Genomic DNA, 25,123 nt, shown 5'->3' on the forward strand with positions numbered 1-25,123 from the left:
TCTCTTGTTCATTGCATCGTATTTTGATTGTTTGTTGATCACAGTGCCCAAGAGCAATCAGCATATATTCGGATATTCCATTATCCTTGAATCAGATGGCACATGATCGAGAACGGGCCAAGAGGTACAATTCTGTGATGTTTAGGAATTTGTTGATTACAATTAAGTGAAGTTTATTCATTTGTTGAAGCCTAGAGGGTTGATGATTTATGATTTGTTTTCTTTTAGTATGTTATGTATTGTTATATAAATTCATTATGGGTTTCTGTTTTAAATATCGAGTTTTTCTCTCTGTGTATTATGGATTGTAATAGTTACCTTTATTTTATCTTGTTATTTGTTAATCGTGTTAAGCTAGTCGGTGCGGGTCATTCGTGTTACTGAGCACGTCATATTTAATCGTTTTAAACGGGTTGTGTCGTGTAACCCATTTATTACACATGTCTGTATATCTCTTCAAGCAAATGTTACATTTAGGTAAATAGTACCCATGTTACTTGGTCGTGTCTGATCCGTCTAACATGGGTCAACATGTTTTTCCTTCATTGTTTTGTTTGCTTCTTTTTGGTTGCTCCATGTTGAAAACTGTGACATGTTTTCTGCATTACTAATTTACTTGAGGTCAACTCAATGATTTCCGGTCAAACCACAGGTACCCTATCACAGTCCCTATCGTACCATATGTCTTCTCGCCTTGCGTAAGTCAAATGCCCTACACAAGAAATTTACATATAAAGCATGTTGGAGAGATGTCAATCTCGTGCTTTATACATACAAATTGATATGGGTTTTGAAAATTTCATGACAAATACCATCAACTAGTTTTCACCTTTTTAAATTGTTTGATGGAAAATATCAACAACCAATTTATAAAAGTATTTCTAATTGATAAACATTTTGGCCGACTTATTAATTAAAAAGTATTTTGAATAACATTAACCAATTCACACCACAACGTACCTTTCATGATTCATGACTCATATCTCTCCAATCATATCCACCATCATATACATAAAACCCCCTTACATTTTCTTCTATAATCATTCTTCTTTACAAACATGATGTCATTTCAAGCATGGCATCTACTCATTTTCCTTTCATTAATATCATCAATTGCAGTATCAAAATTCGCCAAGACCGGCTGCAACGAGACATGCGGGAACGTGACGATTCCATACCATTTTGGAATCGGTGTGGATTGTTCGGTCAACTCATGGTACATCGTTGATTGCAACTCCTCGACGCCACATCTATCTGCACTCAACCACCTAGAAGTCTTGAGGGTAGACTTGGATAATCAGACAGTAATTGTCAACACACCAAGAATCTCTGATTGCCGAAACCCAGTTCAGAATAGCATCGATCTTCGTAGAACCCCTTTCTTGTTTTGCAGCTATCACAATAGATTTGTTTTTGACGGGTGTGGTAATGCTGTTATGATGGATAACGGGAGTGTGCTCACTGGGTGTTCAACTTCTTGTCGGAATGGTATGGCTAGGGAAAGAAACAATGACTGTTTTGGCTTTAGTTGTTGCCAAACCACAATTCCTCATTATATTAAGTGGTATAGCATAAATCTCGTGGACTTGAGTGGAGATGGAGGTTGTGGGTATGCCTTCTTGGTGGATGATGATTCATATCTATTAGGAAGCTTTTCGGTCCAATCTGTTGCGGATAACAACGCTTCTGTTCCCATGTCACTTATGTGGACTCTTCCACACAGCACCACACTAAGTTGTTGTCATAGAGCAGCTGACCATATGAACATGGAACTGGATACCGGAAATGGTACTTCAGTGGAGTCACAAAGATGCTCCAGTCATATAGGTTACAAAGGAAATCCATATTTATTTGATGGATGTGAAGGTACTATAGCATCTGCACATTCTGTTTTTATTAATTTGCTTGGCTTATTTTGTTTAATTTTTTTTTTGTATATGATGTGTGCCTAGTAATTGAAGACTGCGCAAGCTGCCCTTATTCCTCGTCATGTAATTATGATATAATATACGGTGGCGATGGGTCAAGTACTAAAGTAATAAACTTCAGTTGTGGACCAAACATTTCTCCAACAAGTATTGGAAGCAAATCATCCATGGGTGTTATTCTAGGTAATGTATGTCAATTCGATATTTGTGCTTTTGATCATGTATATACACACTCCCTATAAGCAAATCATCCTGGATATTAAGTTCTTCGAGTGTTTTGGATTACAAATTTACTTGATGATATATAAATGAAGACTTTATCAAGAGATAATGGTAAGATTACCCTCTTCATATGTTTTGGATGACAAATATACCTTTTATTATATTTTAAGTGGTATATTTCTTATCAGTGCCTAATTAGAATGCAAGGTTAGTGTCACACCCGGAAAATCCACTAACGGAGTTTTACCGTCAGAGGGTGTGAACTAACAGGATCGGAATCATTAGTTATAATCAAACCATAAGTAAAGTTTTCAAACCACGAGACATTTAAGCATAAATAAGCGCGGAAGCGTAAAATCATAAACCAAGTGTTGCGTCACGCAGGACGACTTAAAACCCAATTAAATAACAGTTTAAAAACAAGTTTGCAAAAACGATAGAGTGCAAAGTAATGCATGATCCTATACCGCGCGCCCGCCTCGGCTACCTGAGAATAACATACTAAAAGTGTCAACACGGGGTTGGTGAGTTCACAAGTTTATATAAATAAAGCGTTTGCGTTTTGCGTTTTGCATTTGCGTTACCAGATAATGTTAAATCAATTATATATCTATAGGTAGCTAGCCTATAAAACAAGTATTACTAAGTGTTCGACACCGAAGCTGACTGTTTATCAATTGCCTTGCCACCATGTCTATCCAGACCATGGAAAATGTGTTAGCCAAGATTACACCCGCTCGACCTCCAGTCGAGATTAGCGTTGGGTGGGGTTTGTCAAACCCAGTAGTACTACTCAACAGTGACTCGCTATTATCCAATACTAAAGGGTTCGATGTTATGAAGGACTTTAGTTGTTTCGTTTGCCACTTAGCCTTTACAAGTGATATATAACTAAATAACAAAATCTAAAGCGTTTTGGAGTATGTATTCTCCCCCAAGTGAAAAGTGTTTAAAAGAGTTAAAAGGGGAACGTGAAACTCACTGTTTGCTAAGAATTCAAAAACAAGTCACCCAAGTGATGCGCGTCACAGAAAATCCTCACTAGCGTTCTAAAACAACAATGGGATTTTCTAAGTGTTGGAACTATTATCGAGTCTCTAGACTCGGCACATAACACCTATGCATAAGATACGTTTCGTGTTTCGTTTGTGAATTGTGTGTGTCTCAACAAACACATTGGTGATACGTTACATGTGTGAACAACTACTTACGTGTCAAGTATTAATAGTGTTCATTACTAGCAATTATTCCCCACAAGGGCAATTTAGTCAAAAACATAGCAATTGTCTAGCAACAAGCACGTTTCATGTATTTTCACATAGTTCAGCAGCTAGTTTTATCAAGACAGAATCCTACTTGAAAGATTACTATATTCAATGAATCACAACATATCCAATAATTCACCAAAAATCGTCACAAAAGCATACATGAGTTAGGTTTCCAGAACTATTTTTATTGTATTTTATTCCAAATAGTTTACTCACAATGATCAAAACATTACAGTAAACTCACAGCAATCAAAATCATGCGCAACAGAATGTTATTTGTTATTCCCGTTAAACGAAAAATCCAATTAATGCAAGACCAATTGGGTTAGGTTCTTAACTCAACATGTTAACTTCTAGAAGTGGAACCAACCCATTTGGTCTTGTAGTTCATGAGATATGATAATTACAAAACAACCTAACAGCAGGTCTCACAATTCAGGTTTGCACTTCAGTTTTGTAAAACAATACAAGTTAACCTTTACTCGTCCAAAAATTACAAACTTGGACTTTATAGAAACTAGACTCAATGTAGCACACTTTAGTGTTAAAAATATCGACCAATTACCACTTTAACATTCAATTACAGTTGTCTAAACATAACTTACAATCTGTCCAGTACCAGTTTTAACCTTTAATCACATTTAAATCGTTTGAGCAACCAAAACACCTCCAAATCAGGCGTGGTTGGGTTTTCTGAAAACTAGACTCAGAGCACTAACTTTTAGACTCATAAATAGTCCAATTTGGTTTTATTTTTAACAAGTTACATGTCATTCAAGTTTAACTATCTCTGCTGTCAAAACTCAGCAAGCACACACAATCGTCTAACATGCATCCTAAGCATACGACATATCCCCAAACATGCAATAAACATAATTATCCATAAAATCAGTAGTAAACCCTCTAGGGTTTACAAAAAATCGATGACCTAACAATCTTTCACCGTTCAAATTTACATATGGTCATCTAACTCAATAACCGAAACATAATCAATCATCCTCTAATCAAAACCAAGCATATAAAAACTTAATATATGATTTACAAAGTTAGGGTTTCATGTTTATACCTTAAAAACGCAGAAACAACCAAGAGGAAGGTGAGAGATGCTTAGAAACGAGTGCGGGATGCTCCGATTATGAAAAACAAGGTCAAAACGGGTGTGATATGGTGGTGGTGGCTGCCGTCGCAAGAGAGATGAGGGGGGGGGGGGGGGTCCGATCGGGTTAGAGGAGGGAGAGAGAGAGTTAGGGTTTTTAATATTATTAATAATAATATGTTACACAAAGGCCCCTCAACTTCTAATTATTACTTTTCTAGATTAAAGTAACTTGTTTGCATCTTGAGTTAGTGTTCCATACAATATTATCGAATAGCACATAAGCCTAACACATAATTATCAAATAGTTATTGTTTGGATGTTTTTCGTTTATTCACCAATGGTTTGCGTCAACTCGTTTGCGTTTCGGTGCAATCCCGAAAGACTACATATGTAGTGATTGTCAAGCGTCATTTAAAACCCTAGTTTAAATGTAATGAGATGTGCGTTATAGATCAAGTGATCTTAAGTTTGAATTGACGGAGTTTGAATTAACGGAGTTAACCTGAAATTGACGAGTGTCACATCATTCCCATGTTGAAAGAATTTTCGTCCCGAAAATTTGAGTTAAGTCGCGATGGGTGTCTGAAAAAGCAAGAAAAATTTTCAGTTTGTCATATCATCCCTTAGTAGAAAGAAATTTCGTCCCGAAATTTAATTCATACCTCTGGTGATTTCTGACGGTTTGACGGGTTTCGCGGTTTTCGGTGTTTGGTCAACCCTTCAAAAGGTGAGGATACTTTTTCATCATTCGATCCTCGCGTTCCCACGTGAACTCCGGTCCACGTCTCGAGTTCCAACGAACCTTAACGATTGGAATTTTTGCTGTGCTTGAGTGTTTTGGTTTCCCAATCCAAAACTTCGACTGGTTCTTCGATGAAGCGTAGCTGTTCGTCAACTTGCAATTCGTCCAAAGGGACTGCTTGGGTTTCATCGGAAAGGCATTTCTTCAAATTGGATACATGGAAAACATTGTGTACACTACTGAGTCCGTTGGTAGGTCCAGTCGGTACGCCACCGGACCAATGCGCTCAGTTATCCGGTAAGGGCCAACGTATCGTGGATTGAGTTTGTTTCGCTTTCCGAAGCGAACCACACCTTTCCAAGGTGAGACTTTGAGTAATACTTAGTCGTTTACTTGAAATTCAAGAGGCTTTCGGCGCTTGTCGGCGTAACTCTTTTGGCGATCTCGTGCTGCTGCCATGCGGTTTCGGATTTGAACAATCTTCTCAGAGGTTTCAAGTACTAGTTCTGGACCAGTGATTTGGCTATCACCCACCTCTGCCCAGCAGAGAGGTGATCGACACTTCCGTCCGTACACCGCTTCAAACGGCGCTGCTTTAATGCTTGCAGAGAAGTCAAAAGTTGTGGACGAGAGCCAATTACAACAGTTTATCAATGAGGTGGTTATTCTTTCACAAGTCAATCGTAGGAACGTGGTCAAACTATTGGGATGTTGCTTAGAGACAGATGTCCCTCTACTCGTTTCCGAATTCATTCCAAATGGTACCTTGTATGACCTTCTTCACAATGAAAGTAATGAGTTCCCAATTTCTTTGAACATGAGATTACAAATAGCAACGGAGGTTGCAGGAGCACTTGCTTATTTGCATTCAGCAACTTCCATTTCGATATACCATAGAGATATCAAAACCACCAATATACTTTTGGATGATAAGTATAGAGCCAAAGTCTCTGACTTTGGAACTTCAAGGTTTGTCGCAGTATAACAAACTCATTTGACTACCTTAGTCAAAGGTACATTTGGCTATCTTGATCCTGAGTATTTCCAATCTAGTCAATTCACTGAAAAAAGTGATGTATATAGTTTTGGGGTTGTTTTAGTTGAACTCCTAACCGGAGAAAGGCCGATTTCCTTGACAAGATTTGGTGAACATAGGAGTTTGGCTACGCACTTTATGTTGGCAATGGAAGAAGGTCGTGTTATGTCTATTTTTGATGCAACGGTGATTAAGGAGGGTACCAGGGATGAGCTTCTGATAGTAGCTAACCTAGCAATGCGATGCTTAATTTGAATGGAAGGTACAGACCGACAATGAAAGAGGTAGCCATAGAGTTAGAAGCTATACGAATGTCACACGTTCCCTCCAAAGTTCAAACTAATATCAAGCCCATGATATATGGGGAGGACTTATCGTTTCAAACATACAGTGACACATCATCAACATTTAGTTTCAATAATAGCATTAGTCGATGAAAAGCCATTCATTCGTTGTATAATAAATTCATGTTGACATAGAGCAGCACAGCATGTAATTATTTAGCTTTATGTAGTTATTAACGGGTTAATTTTGGATTAAAATCTGAGCATTTTTACCGGATTTCGTTGGAACTTTGTTGGAATGGGTACTTTTCGACAAAAGAATTAGTAAGAAGCATACATTTGGCCTTCGGGCAAATGGCATGGTAATGATGGTTAAGACTCCTTATATTTTAAGTTTGAAACCTGACTAAAGAAGGTTTTTTATGATGGTGGTTCTCTCTTTTAATTGTGTTTTTGGATGAGTCTGAAGCTCAAAATCATTATGACGGTTTACATCTCGTCTCAAAAGATTCAAACCGGTATTAAATGTGGTTTCAAACACAGTTTAAAAAGAAAAGAAAATGATTTTCTATGCTACGCCTTTTCTTCTAAGTCTAATTTATTATTATAATATTTGTTTATTTTTGGCCGACTTCCGGACTAGAGTATTAAAAAAACTTGGTGGTATTATTATACTATATACTAGGTTACTAACCCGTGTACGACACGGGTGAAAATATTGATATTTTCGAACAAACACGTGTCATTTGAAATGACAACATAAGTTGTTATATGTTATTTGGGACGACTACATACTTAAAGTTGTAAATGATATTGGTACGAAAATAAATGATTGTGAAACACAAAGACAAACCCAAATAACATTCAAATTACAATCTTTGAAAACATAATCAAAGGTTAAAAATATATAATTTATAAGCTACAAAAAAGACATCCTTATAAACCATATTTATTCTTTATTTTTAACTTTGTCTTCCTTGTTTAACATAAGAATTTTAACACCACTCTTCGCTCTTGATAAATCTACATAGAGTTGTCTATGTGTAAACATCGAGTCTTTGAGATATATGTCAACTCTTGTTAGAGATTGACCTTGACTTTTGTTAATGTTCATTGCAAAACAGACTACAACTGGAAAAAACTACATTCTCTTCAATTTAAACGAAAGTTTCTTATCTGAATGTGTTAGACCACAACGAATTATATAAGTGCGATAACTAGTATTAGTACCTGAAATAACTTTTACTTCAACAAAACGCCTACCCAAATTAATTGCTTGCAATTTAGTTTAATTAAACAAACCGTTATTCTGATCCATATTGCTTAGTAACTGTATTGGCACACCGACTTTTAGAACCAATCTATGAGTCAAAATCATTATGACGGTTTACATCTCGTCTCAAAAGATTCACACCGTTATTAAATGTGGTTTCAAACACAGTTTAAAAATAAAAGAAAATGATTTTCTATGCTACGCCTTTTCTTATAAGTCTGATTTATTATTATAATATTTGTTTATTTTTGGCCGACTTTCGGACTAGAGTATTAAAAAAACTTGGTGGTATTATTATATTATATATTAAAGGAAACCTAGCTGCTATGGTACATTTCAATTTTTTCACGTTTAGTCTCTTAACTTTTAAGTTATGAGAAATTAGCCTCTTTAAAGTTCAAAAATGTTTTAATTTGATCCCAAATATACTTTTTTGCCGAACTTTGTTTAACTTTGCCCTCTAAAGTATTGATGGTTTTAATATGTTCCCTAATTTGTTATCATATATGTATATTTAAGTTACTGATCTTTTGTAATGTCCGCCATACGAAGTTTCTTTTAGATTTTTTAGTATGTCATTACGACATGTTTATTTCATTTATGTCATGCCGTTAAAACGAAGGTGTTTTCACAATAAAGTATATAAGTTTCGTTGAAAATGAAATTGTGTCGCAATAAAATATAATATTTTTTATTGTAAGTTATATAGTAAGTGCAGTACTACGTTGATACTGTAATGAGCCGAACTGATACAAACCATTTTTTTATACTTAAATAAATAATTCTTTATCGAGGTAATATTCGTTATGATATGTTCGTATATTTGCATTTAAAAACTGGATCCCGTTACCAAGTTTCTTGCGCAACACGCATTAAGAAAACACACTAGTTAATAATAGTGATAATATTTATAATAATATCAATATTAATATTTACTTTTTGAGAAAATATTCAACAAAAAGGATTTTATTTATTTTATTTTCTCTCACATAAATTCCGACAAATAGTATTAATTATATTGTTTTATGTTCAACAAAATATTTGACGAATAGTTATGTATATATATTTTGTTATTTACTTTTATTTTCAGAAACTTCATATTAATACTATTAAAGAAAACAACAATTTTCACCTAGTCAACATTTTAGGCCATCAACATCATTGCCATCTCATTGCCATGTCATACATTGCCTTTCACAATCATGCCAAGTCATCCACTAACCTATATTTAACCATAACATTTCTTAATTTTTTACCCTAATCATGTTTTTCTCTCTTTTTTAGTTTTGTCGGATCTCCTTTCACCTATTCATATATTCGGCGAATCTGGTCGATTTGTATTAATTTCCGGGTAAGTTCATATTTTATAATAAACTACCGATTGTTGATCTATGTATTTCTGGCAACATTATATTTTCCTCCGGTTATTGTTTCCTCTAACATTTTTATCTTTATTCTCATTGTTAACTAACTTTATTAAAATCACTTTATGTTATAAATTATAAACTGCGATGAAGGTGATATGTGGACGTATTTACGTTTTTCCGGTAAAATTTTTCGTTAAGTTTTTCCGAATATGTGTTATACCTATAACAATGGTTGCTTTACATTATTTCAGGTTATTTACCCAATTGATTTGCTGATGATTTCATTTTAGTTTCTTAATCAAAATCTTAGATTCCATGGTTACGTTTTCCCGGTAAGTTTTTTCGGATATGTGTTATACCTATAACAATGGTTGCTTTACATTATTTCAGGTTATTTACCCGATTGATTTGCTGAAGATTTCATTTTAGTTCTTAATCAAAATCTTAGATTCCATGGTTATTATCATTATTTGTTATTTTCAGGTAAGACATTCAAATTTTTCGGTTATAACTTAAATATCAAATGTTCCATAATATCAACATTAATATTCTACTTTATAGTTTCAGGTGAATGTCACGGCTGATACAATCTATTTTCCGGTAACACCTTTAAATTTTGTTTTTCCGGTAACACCTTTAAAATTTCTGGTTATTAGTTATAATTAGAAGAATCAATAATATCAATATTAATATTCGTCTTTATTATTTCAGGTAGTTGTCCGACTCATATAATCTAATTTCACGGATTGATCATGAGTTTATAATATGTATTTTTTTTTAATATTGATGTATATTTCATTTTTGAATATTCATGTATATTCATTTTCATTCTTTTTAGATAAAAGAAAATATTATTGTATATTGAAGATCAGAGATAAGTTGATCTATATTTTTTTTTTCCGGCGTGCGTTAATCTATTAGACATTTAATTATCCCATTAGTACAATTTATTTAGTTTGACTTTCCTTATTTGTTTAAATAACCTAATTAACATGAATATTGTAATTTATATAGTTTAATTATCTCATTAACACATTTGATATACTTTGATTTTCCTTAATTTATAAACAAACCGATTTTAAAAATCAACTACATTTCCGACCTCATTTACTATTTGACTATTTACATTAAAATCTTTTTTGACCATTTATTAAGGTAAATCGTTTTAAATATATATGTGTTGACTAGATTTAATGAAATATTTATAGTATTTCATATTTATAGTTTTAAATATATATGTTTTAAATATTTATAGTTTTAAATATAAATCGTTTTGACCATATACATGTTTTATATATATATTTTTGACATTTACATATTTATAGTACTTTGTTACTACCATTTTTAATTATTGTATTTCCTTTCATACTAAATTTAAATCCTAACAAATTATAAATTAATTTTAAAATTAATTTCAAGTAATATCCCCAAAGTCAAATTCAATATGAGTTTACCTTAATTGTATATATTTTAGCTATATGATAACAACTTCATTTTAGAATTAATGATCAATAATTCACATAATAATAAGTTGACTAAAATTTTCAAAGATAAGTTACCGTATTTTGATAAATTACAAAACGATCTGTTTTCTATTTATATTATAATTTTAAAATTTTATTATCATTTCTATTTATATTATATTTTACATAAATAAGTATGTAAAAATTGATAGTTATAGAATTGATCACGCACTCAAATTTGACCTTACATATTTAAGGTTAATGGAGGTCCATGATTTGGCTATGGTAATTCTAAATATTTTTGGTATATGATTAATATTTAATTTATAATTAATGGTCCATAATAATAATAAATATCTGACTAAAATATAATATTCCGCGGTGGAAATGATCCAAATCTAGATACCACTGTTAAATTTAATTTTTTACTATATTGTTAAGAACCGTATTTTCTTAAATTACAAAAAAATCTCATTTTTATTATGTTTAATTTAGACATTTTAAAAATTATACTTTACAAGGTTATTATTATTTATATGTATCTTATAGAATTACAAGTTAGTGTTCATACTATTACAAATTCAAATTTCCTTCTAAATATTTCTAAAGTACTACTTCCTAAAAAAAATCCACGAAACATATTAAGGTTTCAACATTAATTATTCTATTTATAAATAAGTAAAAGTTTGTTATCATTTCTATTTATGTTATATTTTACATAAATAAGTAAAATATTGAATAAAATAATATAGTTTGATATTCACCAGTTATACAAAAACCGAACATTAATGAATTTGACCATTTCATAATTGAGGCTGATAAACATTTAAACTTGTGTAATACTATCCATAATTATAAACCCATTTAATAATTTATCAAAATTCATTCCTTAATTTAAAAAGATTTTTTTTAATAAGTATTTCAAAATATTTAAAGTTATTATGACTTTAATATCACTTTCAACTAAACCTATTAATATATTTATTCCTAAATGTCAACAATAATAAATATATATATATGTATATATATATATATATATATATAACTGAATATAAAAATCCGATTCTTACCATTCACATGAAATTTACAAAAAGATGTTATATAGCAGCATTTGTTAAAAAACCGAATTTGAATAAATTAACGATTTGACTAAACTAGGATGTGTACCCGCGCTCCGCGGCTATGGCATGTAGTTGCGATGAGTTGTTACGCTATGGTTACTGCACATTGCTAGAAGGATAATAATATGTTATTTCAAGTTGTTACATGCATGTATTGCAATTGCAGCCCACATGGCTTTGTTTCCAAAAGTGTTTGCTGTTGCATGTCTTTATTTGGACGGTCTTTAATTTTTGTTGACCGAATATTGCCTCTCGAGGCTGTTTGACTTTGTCTTCAAAAAGTCATTGGAAGTTGTTTGTGCAGTTTGTTGTTGGCCATGTGATTGTTCAAAAAGTGTGCTTGGGCCCTTTATATTGTTGTTGCTAGACCTTTTTCTTGATGTGGTGATGGCTATCTGTTCAAATTTATTTTGAAGTTAGTGTTTAATGTGCTACTATTTTGTAGTTGGTGATTATAGTATTTACCTGGAGAGTCAGGCGGTGGTCTCTTCATTCCCGTTGTTTTTGCAGGTGTTGGTGGATTCTGAATAAATTTTTTTGCTCTGTTTACTGCAATCGATTTATCCTTCTTTATAGTCATCTGCAGTTGGCAATGTTGTCCTTGAAGTGCAATGATTTCGTCAGGGATGAGTTTCGTGTCTTTGTATCCTCGTTTCATAATCATTTCTTCACATGTTGTTTCCAACATGTCTGTCATTGCCTCATCAAAGAAGATTGCCTTTGCTGTTGTGTCTTTGTCTTTGATGATGGTGTTTACACAGTACCTACATTTGGTAATTGACAATTAAGGGCAAATTAGTAATACTTAATTGTGTGCAACAATTAATATTTTTATTTTTTAAAGTGTTTTCTTACATGCATTTGACTCCGTAGTCGTCCCAATGGTCTAAGCACACGAACTTAGACTTTTCATGAAGGTGTGCTCTCTGGTTGCAGTTGTTGCAGTTTACATATGCCAAAGGTTTGTCATGATCAAAGTCTGCTAAAGTAACATTGCATGCTCCTTTGTTTTGCTGTTGTGAAAGTGGTTAGTTGACAATCATGATTTTGTTATAGTGACATTGTATGTTACTTACAGTAATACTATCTGGATTCTTTTGCATCATTTGAGCGAGAGTTATAATTGGTTGTGAGTGGAATGTCGTCGGCTCTTCTCCAATTTCTTTGAACCTGATGACACATGAGGCGAAATTGGGCATGTTTTTTTATGTAGTAAAATTATTGAACCCGAGATCGATGTTATTACTCCAAACCAGACGTAATTGGGACGAGTAATACTCAATCCATTATGTTTTGGGATAGGTTTTATTTTTTTTTGGGTTTGGGACGTGATTGAGAATGCTAGTAGATCCGATCATCGGACCCGATTACCGATAATGTTGATCCATTTACCGAGTTATGTACCCGGTGAAGACGACTTTTTTAGTTTAGTAAATTGAGGTTGTGCCTTGTGTTCCTTTTATATTATGGAGACACGAACTGTATTTCTGAATATTTGCATCAGAGTCTGTTGTCAACCTCTTTGTGGCAATTGTTAAGATTTTTTTGGTAATTAGTTATATATATTTGATTAGTGTGTTGTGAAAACTCGAAAGAAACCTGATGCGGTTTAGCGAGTATGCCCGACAGTTGTTTTTGTCAAAACCCGAAAAAAACCCGGTGGGTAAAAAGTCGATAAATACCCGACGGGTTTGGGACAGATTTTAATAATCGAGTATAGGTTTGTGAATAACTAAACCAGACACGTAAGCGACCCTTTGCTATCCCTAGTGATGTAGTAGATGTGTTTTAGAATACCTATTGATGTATTGTTGCAGATCTGGTATCGGAGGGTTTATGGAAACTGCAGTTGCTGATGTTGACTCCAGCTGTAGCTCACCTGCATAAAGTGTGTCGTTAGTTATGTATGAAGTTTGTGTAGTAAGCTTTGTGTTGTAGTTTAGTTGATGGTTACGAAAGAATGTGACAATTGTTGACGACACAGCTAGTATCTTGCCAACCGCATTTTGGTCTGTGATCAAGTTTCTTGTGTCTTCCCAGAATGTTATTTCGATGTTGTTGCAGCAATAATATAAATTCATGAGATTGCTAAGAATGTAATTTTTTTCTTTATATAATTGTAGTGAGTGTTGCATATAAGTGGTGTAAAGAAATTAAAAGTGCAAGTTGTACAACTGACCTTGTGTCGAGTATTGTCACTTTCCGCAGACGTCTGTTCTTTCTTGGTATTTCGTTACCTATGTGCTCGATGCGACCGATGTAATCTGCGTTTGGTTTTCATAAGCGTTATTATTGACGTTTAGGGAAAATGGCATATTAGTAGGATATAATTTATAATACTTGTTAATGGTTTAATCTCCGTGCTTGGTGTTGGGTTTTTTGGATCATGGATTCTTTCAGTTAACGATGTGTATGGTGCGAAGTCATAGTAAAAGGTTGGGATGGTAGTGTCATTTATTGGGGTGAAGGTTGCCTTGAGGCCAAATTTGATCGATGATCCGTGTGGAACAACTCGCATTTGTCTCCTTGCTTCAGTTGGAATGTATTTGGACACGGCATAGCAACATTGAACCTTTATGATCCGATCGAAATGACCCTGGTGCTCTGAGTTTGTAATGGCTTCAATAGCATCACCCTGAAAGTTGCTAATATGTGTTAATGTGTTGGAGAATGTTTTAATAATCAAGGATTCAGTGATTCGTTACTATACATGGGTGTCTACAAAGATGTAGCTGAGTTCTTCTTTCTTGTTGTGCCAAATCCACTTTCTTAAAACTCGGATGTGTATTTCCTTACATGGTGAGTTGACTGCAATTTCACTGATTTACCCAACTGATGGTGACCTGTAATATAAAAGAAAATGTTTGTATAAGAAAGGGTTTTTATACGTGTTATGTGACAAACAACGTAATAGTATAAAGTAGAAAATTTGTAATGGGTATTGTCATACTGTTGGTAGTGTTATTGATAAGCTATCTTTTGTAACGGCACACAATGTTCCTGTAAGTAAGCCTTTTTTTTGTCTATTGGTTGAAAAGTGATCGTATGCAGTAAAGCAAAGTATCATATTTACATATGTAATTCCTATACAGTTGTTGTAAGTTAGTTTAATGTATGTGCAGAAGGAGGTTTATATTTTTTTCTCATTATACTGATGTAATATAATATAAGGATATACTCTCTTAGCTCGTACAGTGTTTATGTATGGTTATTGGGAGTTAATCTCTCTTATGAAATCTTTGTAGACAACGTTCTTAGTTTCGTTGTCTTTATTTTGTTCGTTAGGTACTATAAGAAGTTTCAGTGCTGAAGGGTTAGTGGATCTTGATAATGCAACGTAAAGTTGTCCATGACTGAAAACCGGTTGTGACAGGTATACTCCTATTTTGTTTAGGGATTGCCCCTGACTTTTGTTTATTGTCATTGCGTAACAAATCTTTAAAGGGAATTGTTTTCTTTTAAGTGAAAATGGTAGTTCTTGATCAGTATGTGTAAGATTTATGCGTGGTATGTATACACGATGGCCAATTGATGTTCCTGTTATTATCTGTACCTCAACGGTTGCATGTAAAAGTTGTGTTACTATAAGTCTAGTACCATTACATAAACCTTGGGTTGGATTAAGGTTGCGCAGTAATATTACGGGAGTGTTGACCTTTAGTTCTAGTTTATGTGGTGGCATACCCTTAAAGTTTAGCATATTCAAGTATTCAACTGGATAAAGCAAATCTGCGTCTTCGTTATTTCTGGTATGAGGTATGACAGTATCTTTACTATGATAAGTAACGGATGTTCCGGGCGCCATGTTAAGTACCCGAGTGTTTATTTCATGAGTTGTTTCATTCTTAGGACATATAATAGCCTTTGTAGACAACGTAGAGGCTGATGGATTATGAAGTGTATCGTCGTCGTATATGAATTTAATTAGGTCAGTGAGTGCGGTTTCATGGAAAGGTATGATGTACTGAGGTGGAATCTGTATGTTTCTGGTGTCTTGCGGATCATGAAGGTCAGGTGTACCGATCAAGCCGTCTCCAATTGCAAGTAGCCAAGATGAGAACGTAGAGATTTCAGTTTTTTCCTGTTCGCTTAAGCCTGGTCTTTGCAAACGCATGTTGATACTGAGTTTAAAGATCTTGAATTTATTCCATAAGTATGATCTTGCCAATGATGAAGACAAAATGGTTTGCTTAGAGGCTCTTTGTATGATTGGCAGCGTTTGTCTGAAGTCTCCACCTAAGACTATAGACTTGCCACCGAAAACGCGTCCGACATTGTTAAGAAGATCTTTAAGGCTTCTGTCTAGTGCTTCGAAGCATTTGCGATTGTTCATTGGCGCTTCATCCCAAATTATTAATGTTGTTTCGGTTAGTAGCTTACCTAGCTGTGTGTTTTTCTTTATGTCGCATGCTGTGTCATCGCTAAGGTCTATTGGAATTCTAAATCTGGAGTGAGCAGTCCTTCCTGCTGGTAGTAAGAGTGATGCTATTCCAGATGCAGCCACTGCCAAAACAATTTTACCTTGGGAGCGAAGTCCAGATGCGATTGTTGACCACAAGAAAGTCTTTCCGGTGCCTCCGTGACCATATACAAAAGCCAAAACCTGCTCGTTTAAGGCCAAAGTGGTCATCACGTGTTCGTATATCTCACGTTGTTGTGCATTTAGACAACCTTTAGACTCGGTGTGCTCTGCTGCTAGTGCCTGCCTATCATAGTTTTTTTCTTCCATGACCAATCTGTTCCTTAAAAGAGAAAGATGTTGCTCGTTAGGCATCGGCAAGCCATACTGAGCTAAAGTCGATGGTGTAGGAGCCGCGCAAAGCAATAATTCAATCTCGTAAAGTATTTGCTGCTTTAAGTCTTCTGGGTTGGTAATTCCATGTCTAAGACGAATATCATCAGCCATTTTTTCCCACTGTTCATTCCACAGATCCAGAGGATTCGATACACTGCAGTACAATAACATGTGTGCGAAGAGGGTTCTTAATTCTGATGAAGTTCCCCATGCAGCTGCTTCGTTAAATGCATTAGACCATTCTCGATCATCTCCAAGTAATCCAAGTCGGTCACATGCATCACGGTATGTACTACAGACATGGCCTCCTACTGTACGAATATCCTCGAATGTTCGACAACCTCGTTGGTGAGTTAGAAGCATTCGTAAGTAAAATCTTTCACCACATGATGGATGAACGTACGTAAGTCGGCCTATTGCTGGTTTTGTGTTATAAGACCTACGTATCCAGCATTTCCCGGATGCATCCCACCTATAGTCAGAGACATAGTCTATGTAACGCAATTCTAAACCTCTATCATCGCGACGGTTGTTGTGAAGCCAGCCTGTGAGTGTGGTGTGTCCTACAGTAGGATTGGAAAGTACATTGGCTAGGTTGTCACTGTCCCTGAAGGTAATAGTCTGCATATGTTCTTGGTGAACAGATAGAACTTGTACAGCCGGATTTCTGCAGTGTATTGGGAAGTTAAAGATTCTCCAAGACGCTTCATGAGGACAAATAAAGCGACTGTCAACAAAGTTTTGTATCTCGTCTATGTGACAATCGTTTATGGTCGAGGCGTTGTCAGAATTCAATGGGCCTTTGGAGATTCTATAACGTATGCGGTCGGTTCCTTTTGAGATGTACTTGAATAAGTACTTAATCAGCATACTCCAGCCGCAATACTCGACGTTTATGTGAGCTTGATAATGCAAACACAGAAGCCGGTTGTAAGGAATAACATACCGATTGTCCAATGAAATACTGTTTCGTGTTACTGTACTGCCTGCATCACGCCTCTTGTATTGTGCATAGCCATTCTTATCAAAGGATGTCATAAGCTGGAATTGCTTAGGGAAATTCTTAGAGCATGATCCCTTTTTCATGCATGGCGACGATGGTCTAGCAATACCACATGGACCATGCATCATCAGGTCTGAAATGACTTTATGCAGCTGAGGATCAGACACAGGATCAGGTATTTCAGCGGTGATGTACTTGTCAATGTCCTCGGCATTGACTATTTTGTGAGAAGCGGCAACCCATATCAATAGGTGACAATGAGGTAGACCTCGCTTTTGGTACTCAAGAGTGTACAAATCTGTGTAACAGGAAACAAATGTATACACTTAGTAAACATGATACGTAACATGAAGTATAACGTATATTGAAATGGATATAACCTGCTGTAACCTCTCCAAACGGTTTGTTACTTTTCAAAAAATTGATAAGTGAGGAAACCTTTATCTGGAAAACTCGTGCAATTATGTCCGGACGATCAGGTACCTTGAGTGAGGGGTACTGAGACATGTATCTTTCAATTTCCGGCCACTTTACATTACATGTAAAGGTAATAAAGTATTGTGGGTTACCATGCACTCGACATATTGCAAGAGCATCTTGGTAATGCTTATACATGTATCGAGGACCACCTGTAAAAGACGAAGGTAATATCGTTCTCTTGCCAATGTCACGGCCTTCCGTATCACCTCGTGTGACAGCGTCTTCCACACCTCGAAATAACTCTGTTCTGAACGTGTTCTGGTTAAAGCGTACATAATCAAGTCGACTTTGTTCAATATAAACGTACGCATCAACAAAATATTGTTGAGAAAGACGACCACCACGAAGTACTAAGGTGTACATGTTCTGGCGATCATGAAGCTTATAACTATAGAACATGTTCATACTTAATTTTCTGTTCTTAGCCATCGCATCCGTATTACACAACATCTTAGGTGACCAACCACTTTCTCCATGGACAAACAATAAAGGATACTGAAGTGGCATATAAAGTGGGTGCAACTTGCTTATACGTTTAGGATCACCGCCTTTCGAACGAATGACAATGTCGAAACCATCGGACATTGGCTCATTATCAGTCACAATAGCACCAATAGAGTTGTTAGATGGCCTGTCATAGCACGGGGCGTTGTGACAGTCATATAAACGTATGTAGAAGTCAGTAGCTTCACCGGACTGTATAAGATCCCTGGCAGTATGGAAAAGTTTGATAAATTCGTTTGAGTGTTCGAGTTCTTTTAAAAGAATTGAGACAACCTCCGGACTAAGTGGTGAGTGATTACTACCAGTAAAGGCATGCGGTCTGTTTGAAACCTCATTTTCGGTATCGTAAATATACATCTGCAAAAAGCGAGGTCTTTCATTTGCAGGCGGGCATAAAGAACCGATCCAGTGATGAACCTGCCCTTCAATCTTAAAAACGTACGGCCCTGAACCATGGTTGACAGAGTCATCGATCTTTGCACCAAAAGATGTCATCGAGAATATAGCGTTGTAGGCACGTATATTTGCGAGGAAATCAGGCTGTGAAAACAGTTCAACAATTGCTGGACTATACGTCCTTACAAATGGCAACCTAACAATACCGCCTTTGCAACACTGTGTATATCTAGGATAACGGTTAACAGAAGCCGAAACACAACATTCCTCATACCAGAAATATGCATTGTAGTACTCGCATACACAACTGCAGTCTCCGGTGTCCTTGTAAAGAGATGTTTCAGAGGTAGAGGCATGATAGAGAGCAGAACGACGGGTGGAAAAAGTGTCAGTGAAATGGTCGTTGTTAGATGCAGGCGCTTCTGGCGTTAAGGAATAGTCTATTCGTCTTCGACGTCTCCTCGACGCAGACATTTCGTTAGCAGGCATGAGAATTTAAACCCAAGGAAGTTGACATGTAAGGGTCCAAAACAGTATAGAAACAGAGTAAACGGCCATCACTAAGTCTTAAAAAAGGCTAGTCAAACATGTAAATTAACCTAAGAGGGAAACATCTAGTAAACAGGGAGCAACACAGGTTATCTAGTATGCAAACACACGTAACACACCAATCAAGACTAAAGCATGAACGAAAGAGTTGTGCATAACAGTTACCTCGACGAAGACGAACTCATGATGCAATCAGCTTTCTAACACGCCAACCAACTGCAATAACAGACAATTAAAAATAATGAATGTAAATTTAAGAAAACATAAACTGTTTTTTTATTTTATTCATCTTTCGAATTTTCAAATTTCAAAATGGCAACATAGTTGGTCCATAACAATTTGATGTACAAGTTGCAGCAAATTGCCAAAAGTTAGACCTAAAACTTGAATGATTATGCAGGTTTAAGAAGGAAAGAAAAATCATCGATACTAAATCCCTCCATCGGGTGAGATAAATCAAATAATATGGTTGGTGCCTTTTTTTTTATTAGTATTTCATCAAACCAACGATTTCTAAACGAATTTAAATTAGAACAATGTGGTCGGGTGTAATATAGAAATTATTAGGTTCGGGCTTAAGTAACATAAATTAAACTAACTTGTATAACTGTTGTTTGTCTTTTTATTATTGCTATCCTATACATAACATAATATATGCGGTATAAAAGTTACAATTAACTATTATGCAATAACGCTATTAGTAAGGCTGCTCCATCAGTAATCAAGTATTTTGACTTATAAGCTAAAATAAATCATCAGTTATTTGACAACGAAATATATATTTTGCTTTCTATATACCATTCATGAAATGAGCACCTAAAAGAAACAAACATAATGGAGCACCTACTTTAAGGAATGCAGCCATATGACAACAATTTGTAAGTTGGTTAACTCATCTATGCGTGAAAGAAAATTATGTTATGTATGGCTTTAGTGCAGGGGCAGATTTGGAATATTTTTTTATTCTTGGATGCTATGGCTTACAAATGAGTCAATAATCTGAAGGAGCAAATTTGTAAATAAAAATTTTGAAAGCGGTCAGTAGTCAGAAATCTGCATGTGCAGATTTGAATTAAAAAGATTACCAAACGGGCCATTAATATGCAGGGGCAGATTTGTAATTAAAAAGTTTTTTTTATGCTATGCCTTACAAACGGGTCAATAATCCGCAGGGGCAAATTTGTAAATAAAAATTTTAAATTCGATGCTATGTAATACAATTATACAAACGGGTCGGTAATCTGCATGTGCACATTTGAAATTAAAAAGATTAAGTTTTGCGGCTACAGATTTTATTGAGAAAATGGTCCCTTTCATGCTTTTATATATGTTCTTTTGTTTTTCAAACATAAGTATTATCACTTTGCAAGGATTGAGTTAGAGATTACCTCACTTTGCAAAATAACATCAAAACCTAAAGAAACCCACATGCAATTGATGATAAAATTAGTTGATATACTGCCACCAGCACCAAATTAGCAACGATGAGATGATTGAGAGGCACGTGTACACCAGGTGTCAACTGAAATAGGTTGAAAGGACTTGTAAACTATGCTTAAAAATGGTTAGCAGTAGAACAGTGAAATAATGTGTGTGGTCAGCACTTTCAAATTAATAATGATATAATTTTACCTAATATATTAAATAGTTATAAGACCACCCGTAATGGGTGCGTTATGTGCGCGTGAAGGGCTATAACGCGGGGGTACACCGCCCCCCCTGCGTTATGTTGAATTTTTTTTTTGGCGCGTTGTATCTAAAACGCGAGAATGGGCACGCGAATCAAAAAAAGCTACCGTTGGGGTTATTGGAGCCGTTGGAATTAAAAAAAAAAAATTAATTATATTTATACTATATAAACAAACCAAACTCATATTTTTAACACATTCCTTCCAATCTACCAATTTACACAAATATTTATATCTTTTACACTAATATTTCTACCATCATGTTTCCAAACAACCAAAATATTCTCGGTTTCGGTCAATATGTCCGTCAAGCCAACCAAAATCCACAACCGAACCAATCTACCGCGCCGACGCCAACCGTACCCGTCCCGCAAATGTATGACCCGCAAATGGCCGCGTACTTTGCACTTCTACAAAACTCTATGCCAAATGAGATGGACAAAGACATCGAGATTTTATCAAACGAGCTATCCGAAGACGACCCGATAGTCTAATCTCTAAAAGCCACTCGACAAGCGAAAATTTTAGAAAAATATAAATGAGTTTTAGTTTTATTAGTATTATTTATGTTTTTTTTATTTTAATTTGATGTATTTTTTTTAATTTAGTTTAATGTAATTTTTATTTGGAAGTTTAATGTAATTTTTAATTTTATGTTAATTTATTTAAATGAATTATTATTTAAAAAAACAAATAAAATTATAATGACTGGGCGCCACGTGACGCATAACCCATGGATGTGGAGAGTTATGACTACAGCCTGTTTTTGTACAAAACCATAACTCTGACTGGGCGCCACGTGGCGCATAACCCCTGGATGTGGAGCTTTACGACTACACATGGTCTAAATAACATTTACATATAGACAACCATAATTCTTATTTTTATTTTGACTAATTTTTTTCAACCCTTTTAATTTTTTTAATATTATCCATTATGATAAACCCATTTGATATTTTTTCACTATTCATGCCTTAAATAAAAAATTTTAGTTTTAATAACCATTTATATATATTTTAAGTTATTATGATTTAATGTCAATTTCAAATAAATCCCTTAATATATATTTATTCCTAAATGAGAATAATAAAAAATATTTATTTAAACCATTTTGAAATTCGAATTTTTTTCCACTTATATTAAATTTACAAAAATAGGTTATACAGTTGTACTTTGACCATACTTTTAAAAACCGAATTTTAATAGGTTAACAATTTGAATATTTTTATTAATATGACTTGACTCTAATTTTGGTAAATGTGTACGTTATTATAATTTTAATAATAATAATTAATAATAATAATAATTTAATTTTGTATGATGCACTTACCGTTTAATTAATATTCATGATGTAATACATTATAGTTCATTCAAAATAATATGTCCTTATAAATATAACATTTACAATTCAAAACATATATGTATATTTTACATTTTCTATAGTTCCCGCTCATGTATTACACGGGTCACTCACTAGGTTATTTAATTCAAAAGTGGATTTTTTAAGATGAAAATTTACTAACTATATATATATATTTTTTTTCAGTCTGACATTTGTTAAAAATAATTCAAATTTGCAGCAAACAAGCAAGTCCAAGAGACTTACAATACAATCATTCATTTCAAATTTCATAGATAGTCATCAACCATATTCAAATACATTATCTACTAATTAATGTTTTAAATTGTATTTTAATCACCATGCTTATACTACAAAAGGATAATACTTTTCTTGACCTAATATAAGTTTTGACTTCAAATCAATTCTTAAGTTGACAACCATTAATTTACATTAAATATTATATTATTGAACACAAAATTATAAGGCATAAAATGATTTTAACACAATTGTCAAACAAATAGTGGTTGCTAAAAAATAAAACACGTTTTCTCTTCAATTTATACATTTTTCTCCGTAAAATAACTATTAATGAACATAAAATGTTTTCTTAATTTATTCATGTTATTCCCATAAGAAAAAAAAGTTTATTAATTATTTATAATTTTAAAGTTTAAACAAAATTAAATTTTTATTGTCGTCACTGCTAAACTAGCATGTACGAAATATGAAGAAAAATTAATCTCTTGAGTAGATGTGATTCTCTAAATAGGTAAAAAAAATATAGCTACAAAGGAAACATGTTAAATGGATACATATTGAAAGAAACATAAAAGCTAAAGAGCACAATCTATTAAAACAATATTAGACATTGAACACAATTTATCTACAAAAGAGTTATAAATAATTAAATGAGAAAACTTTTTTATTTCCTAAATGATATACATTAGGAATTAACTATATGTCAACTACACTTGAATGAAACTTAATATATTATTGAATATTGATTAAGATTTTATTTTAAAGATCAAGTAATTATTGTATTATGAAAAACTAAATTTAGATTTTTGATTGTCATAACAATTTGTTTTGTAACATAATTTTATAATATACTTATAAAAAGAAATGTCTTAAATATTGTTTATCTTTTAACACATTTTAATATTGATGTGTAATAAATGTTTTAAATTGATATGTAAATAAACATGGGTACTATTTTAGAGTAGTAAACATTAAGGTTATTGGTGTGTAATAAATGTCTTATAGAGAGTTCATCTTTTGAATCAACATTGAGATAGTAGTTTTGTTAAATGGACATTGTAAAATTGTTTTATTGATTTGGAGACTAATTTCCTTTGTTTGCTTATTATTGTACTAATGGTATACGTTATAAAATAATTTAACTTTTCATTTATCTTTGTTACTCTTTGTATGTTTTTATATATGATTCAAATAAGTTATAATATCTTATAATTCATGTAAAATTATAATTTGTTTACAAGTACAACATTTGTATTTCATTAAATTTATATGATGTTACATATATATTATGATTTTAAATATGTTCCACCGTGTGTAACACGTGTACTATTCTAGTGAAAAATATTTGTGGCCACACAAAACACCCATTAACAAAAAGTTCAAAAATGTAATTAAAAAATCATAACTCAAAATATAAATAAAATACGAAAAAAATTTAAAAATCAAAATGTTTCCCCCGTCATTTCTATTAAAAAAAGAAATCTACGAAAAGACAAAATGTTGAGAAAAAAGATACAATGTCGAAAATGAACAAACAATAAAATGATAAATAAAAAAGACACCATATGTCGCAAAATTTAACATAATGCCGAATAAAATATAACACAATTTTGAGTTATATAATACAATATCAAGAAAAAAAGAAACAGTCAATGACGAAAATAAATACAAAACATAATGATAAATAGATTGACATAATGATGTTTTTTCCTCAACATTGTGCATTTTTCAATTTTTTTAGAACGAGAAAGACGGTGGAAACATTTTTGCGTTTTTACATTTTTCATTTTTTTATTAAAGTTTCTCCTCAACAATGAGCCTTTTTCATTTTTTTTTATTAAACACAATTAGGATTAAAAAAAGACAAATTAGTATTAAAAAAGACTTAATAGATCGCAAAATATATCACAATGTTGAACAAAATATAACACAATGTTGACTAATATAACACAATATCAAGAAAAAAAATACAATGTTAAGGAAAAAGACACAATCAATGTAAAAAATAAACACAAACACAATGATAAACAAAAAAAAACAATGACTTTTTTCCCTTAAAAATGTTTTTTCTTTGTTTTAAACGAGAAAAACGGTGAAAACATTTTTATGTTTTTACCTTTTTTCCTTTTTTGATCAAATTTTGAGTTTTGATATTTTTATTATTTTTTTAATTGTTTAGAAAGTTTTTTGTGTAGCTAAAAATCCTTCTGAATTTTCACTATTTTATCTCCATTTAACCCTCCTTTTCAGCTCTAGACTAGGTAGATTAATTCTTTCGATTCTTCAATGAAAGCCTTTGTGCAAG

The 25,123-nt window shown here is 33.4% G+C and overlaps 2 protein-coding genes and 1 pseudogene across 3 annotated transcripts; 1 reads left to right on the plus strand and 2 right to left on the minus strand.

Moving 5' to 3' along the window:
* Positions 1–899: 899 nt before the first annotated feature.
* On the plus strand, positions 900–6,891 carry LOC143575853 (wall-associated receptor kinase-like 8; annotated as a pseudogene). The gene is made up of 4 exons (XR_013142843.1): positions 900–1,866; positions 1,953–2,149; positions 2,339–2,357; positions 5,868–6,891. The product of XR_013142843.1 is annotated as a wall-associated receptor kinase-like 8 (transcript).
* Positions 6,892–11,946: 5,055 nt separating this feature from the next.
* LOC143575857 (uncharacterized) lies at positions 11,947–13,835 on the minus strand. Its single transcript, XM_077060119.1, has 5 exons — positions 13,758–13,835; positions 13,601–13,682; positions 12,880–12,973; positions 12,659–12,816; positions 11,947–12,567 (listed from the first exon to the last, which is right to left on the minus strand). Exons 3-5 carry the CDS (start codon positions 12,907–12,909, stop codon positions 12,195–12,197), a joined length of 561 nt encoding a protein of 186 aa, XP_076916234.1. The 5' UTR covers positions 12,910–12,973; positions 13,601–13,682; positions 13,758–13,835; the 3' UTR covers positions 11,947–12,194.
* Positions 13,836–15,011: 1,176 nt separating this feature from the next.
* On the minus strand, positions 15,012–19,455 carry LOC143575854 (uncharacterized). Its single transcript, XM_077060117.1, has 2 exons — positions 17,982–19,455; positions 15,012–17,899 (listed from the first exon to the last, which is right to left on the minus strand). Exons 1-2 carry the CDS (start codon positions 19,453–19,455, stop codon positions 15,012–15,014), a joined length of 4,362 nt encoding a protein of 1,453 aa, XP_076916232.1.
* Between the last annotated feature and the right edge of the window lie 5,668 nt (positions 19,456–25,123).

This window comes from Bidens hawaiensis, unplaced genomic scaffold (genome assembly GCF_021521415.1).
Source record: "Bidens hawaiensis isolate Kalapana, Puna unplaced genomic scaffold, B.hawaiensis_p1.1 tig00027764_1, whole genome shotgun sequence".
NCBI lineage: Eukaryota > Viridiplantae > Streptophyta > Magnoliopsida > Asterales > Asteraceae > Bidens > Bidens hawaiensis.

Excerpts from the sequence above, each read along its gene's own strand:
- LOC143575854 (XM_077060117.1), bottom strand. The coding sequence starts at position 19,455 with ATGTCTGCGTCGAGGAGACGTCGAAGACGAATAGACTATTCCTTAACG. Across the intron at positions 17,900-17,981 it reads GTTTGGAGAGGTTACAGCAG|ATTTGTACACTCTTGAGTAC; the intron begins GTTATATCCATT and ends CCTGTTACACAG.
- LOC143575857 (XM_077060119.1), bottom strand. The coding sequence starts at position 12,909 with ATGATGCAAAAGAATCCAGATAGTATTACT. Across the intron at positions 12,817-12,879 it reads AGAATCCAGATAGTATTACT|CAAAACAAAGGAGCATGCAA; the intron begins GTAAGTAACATA and ends CTTTCACAACAG. Across the intron at positions 12,568-12,658 it reads GACTACGGAGTCAAATGCAT|GTACTGTGTAAACACCATCA; the intron begins GTAAGAAAACAC and ends TACCAAATGTAG.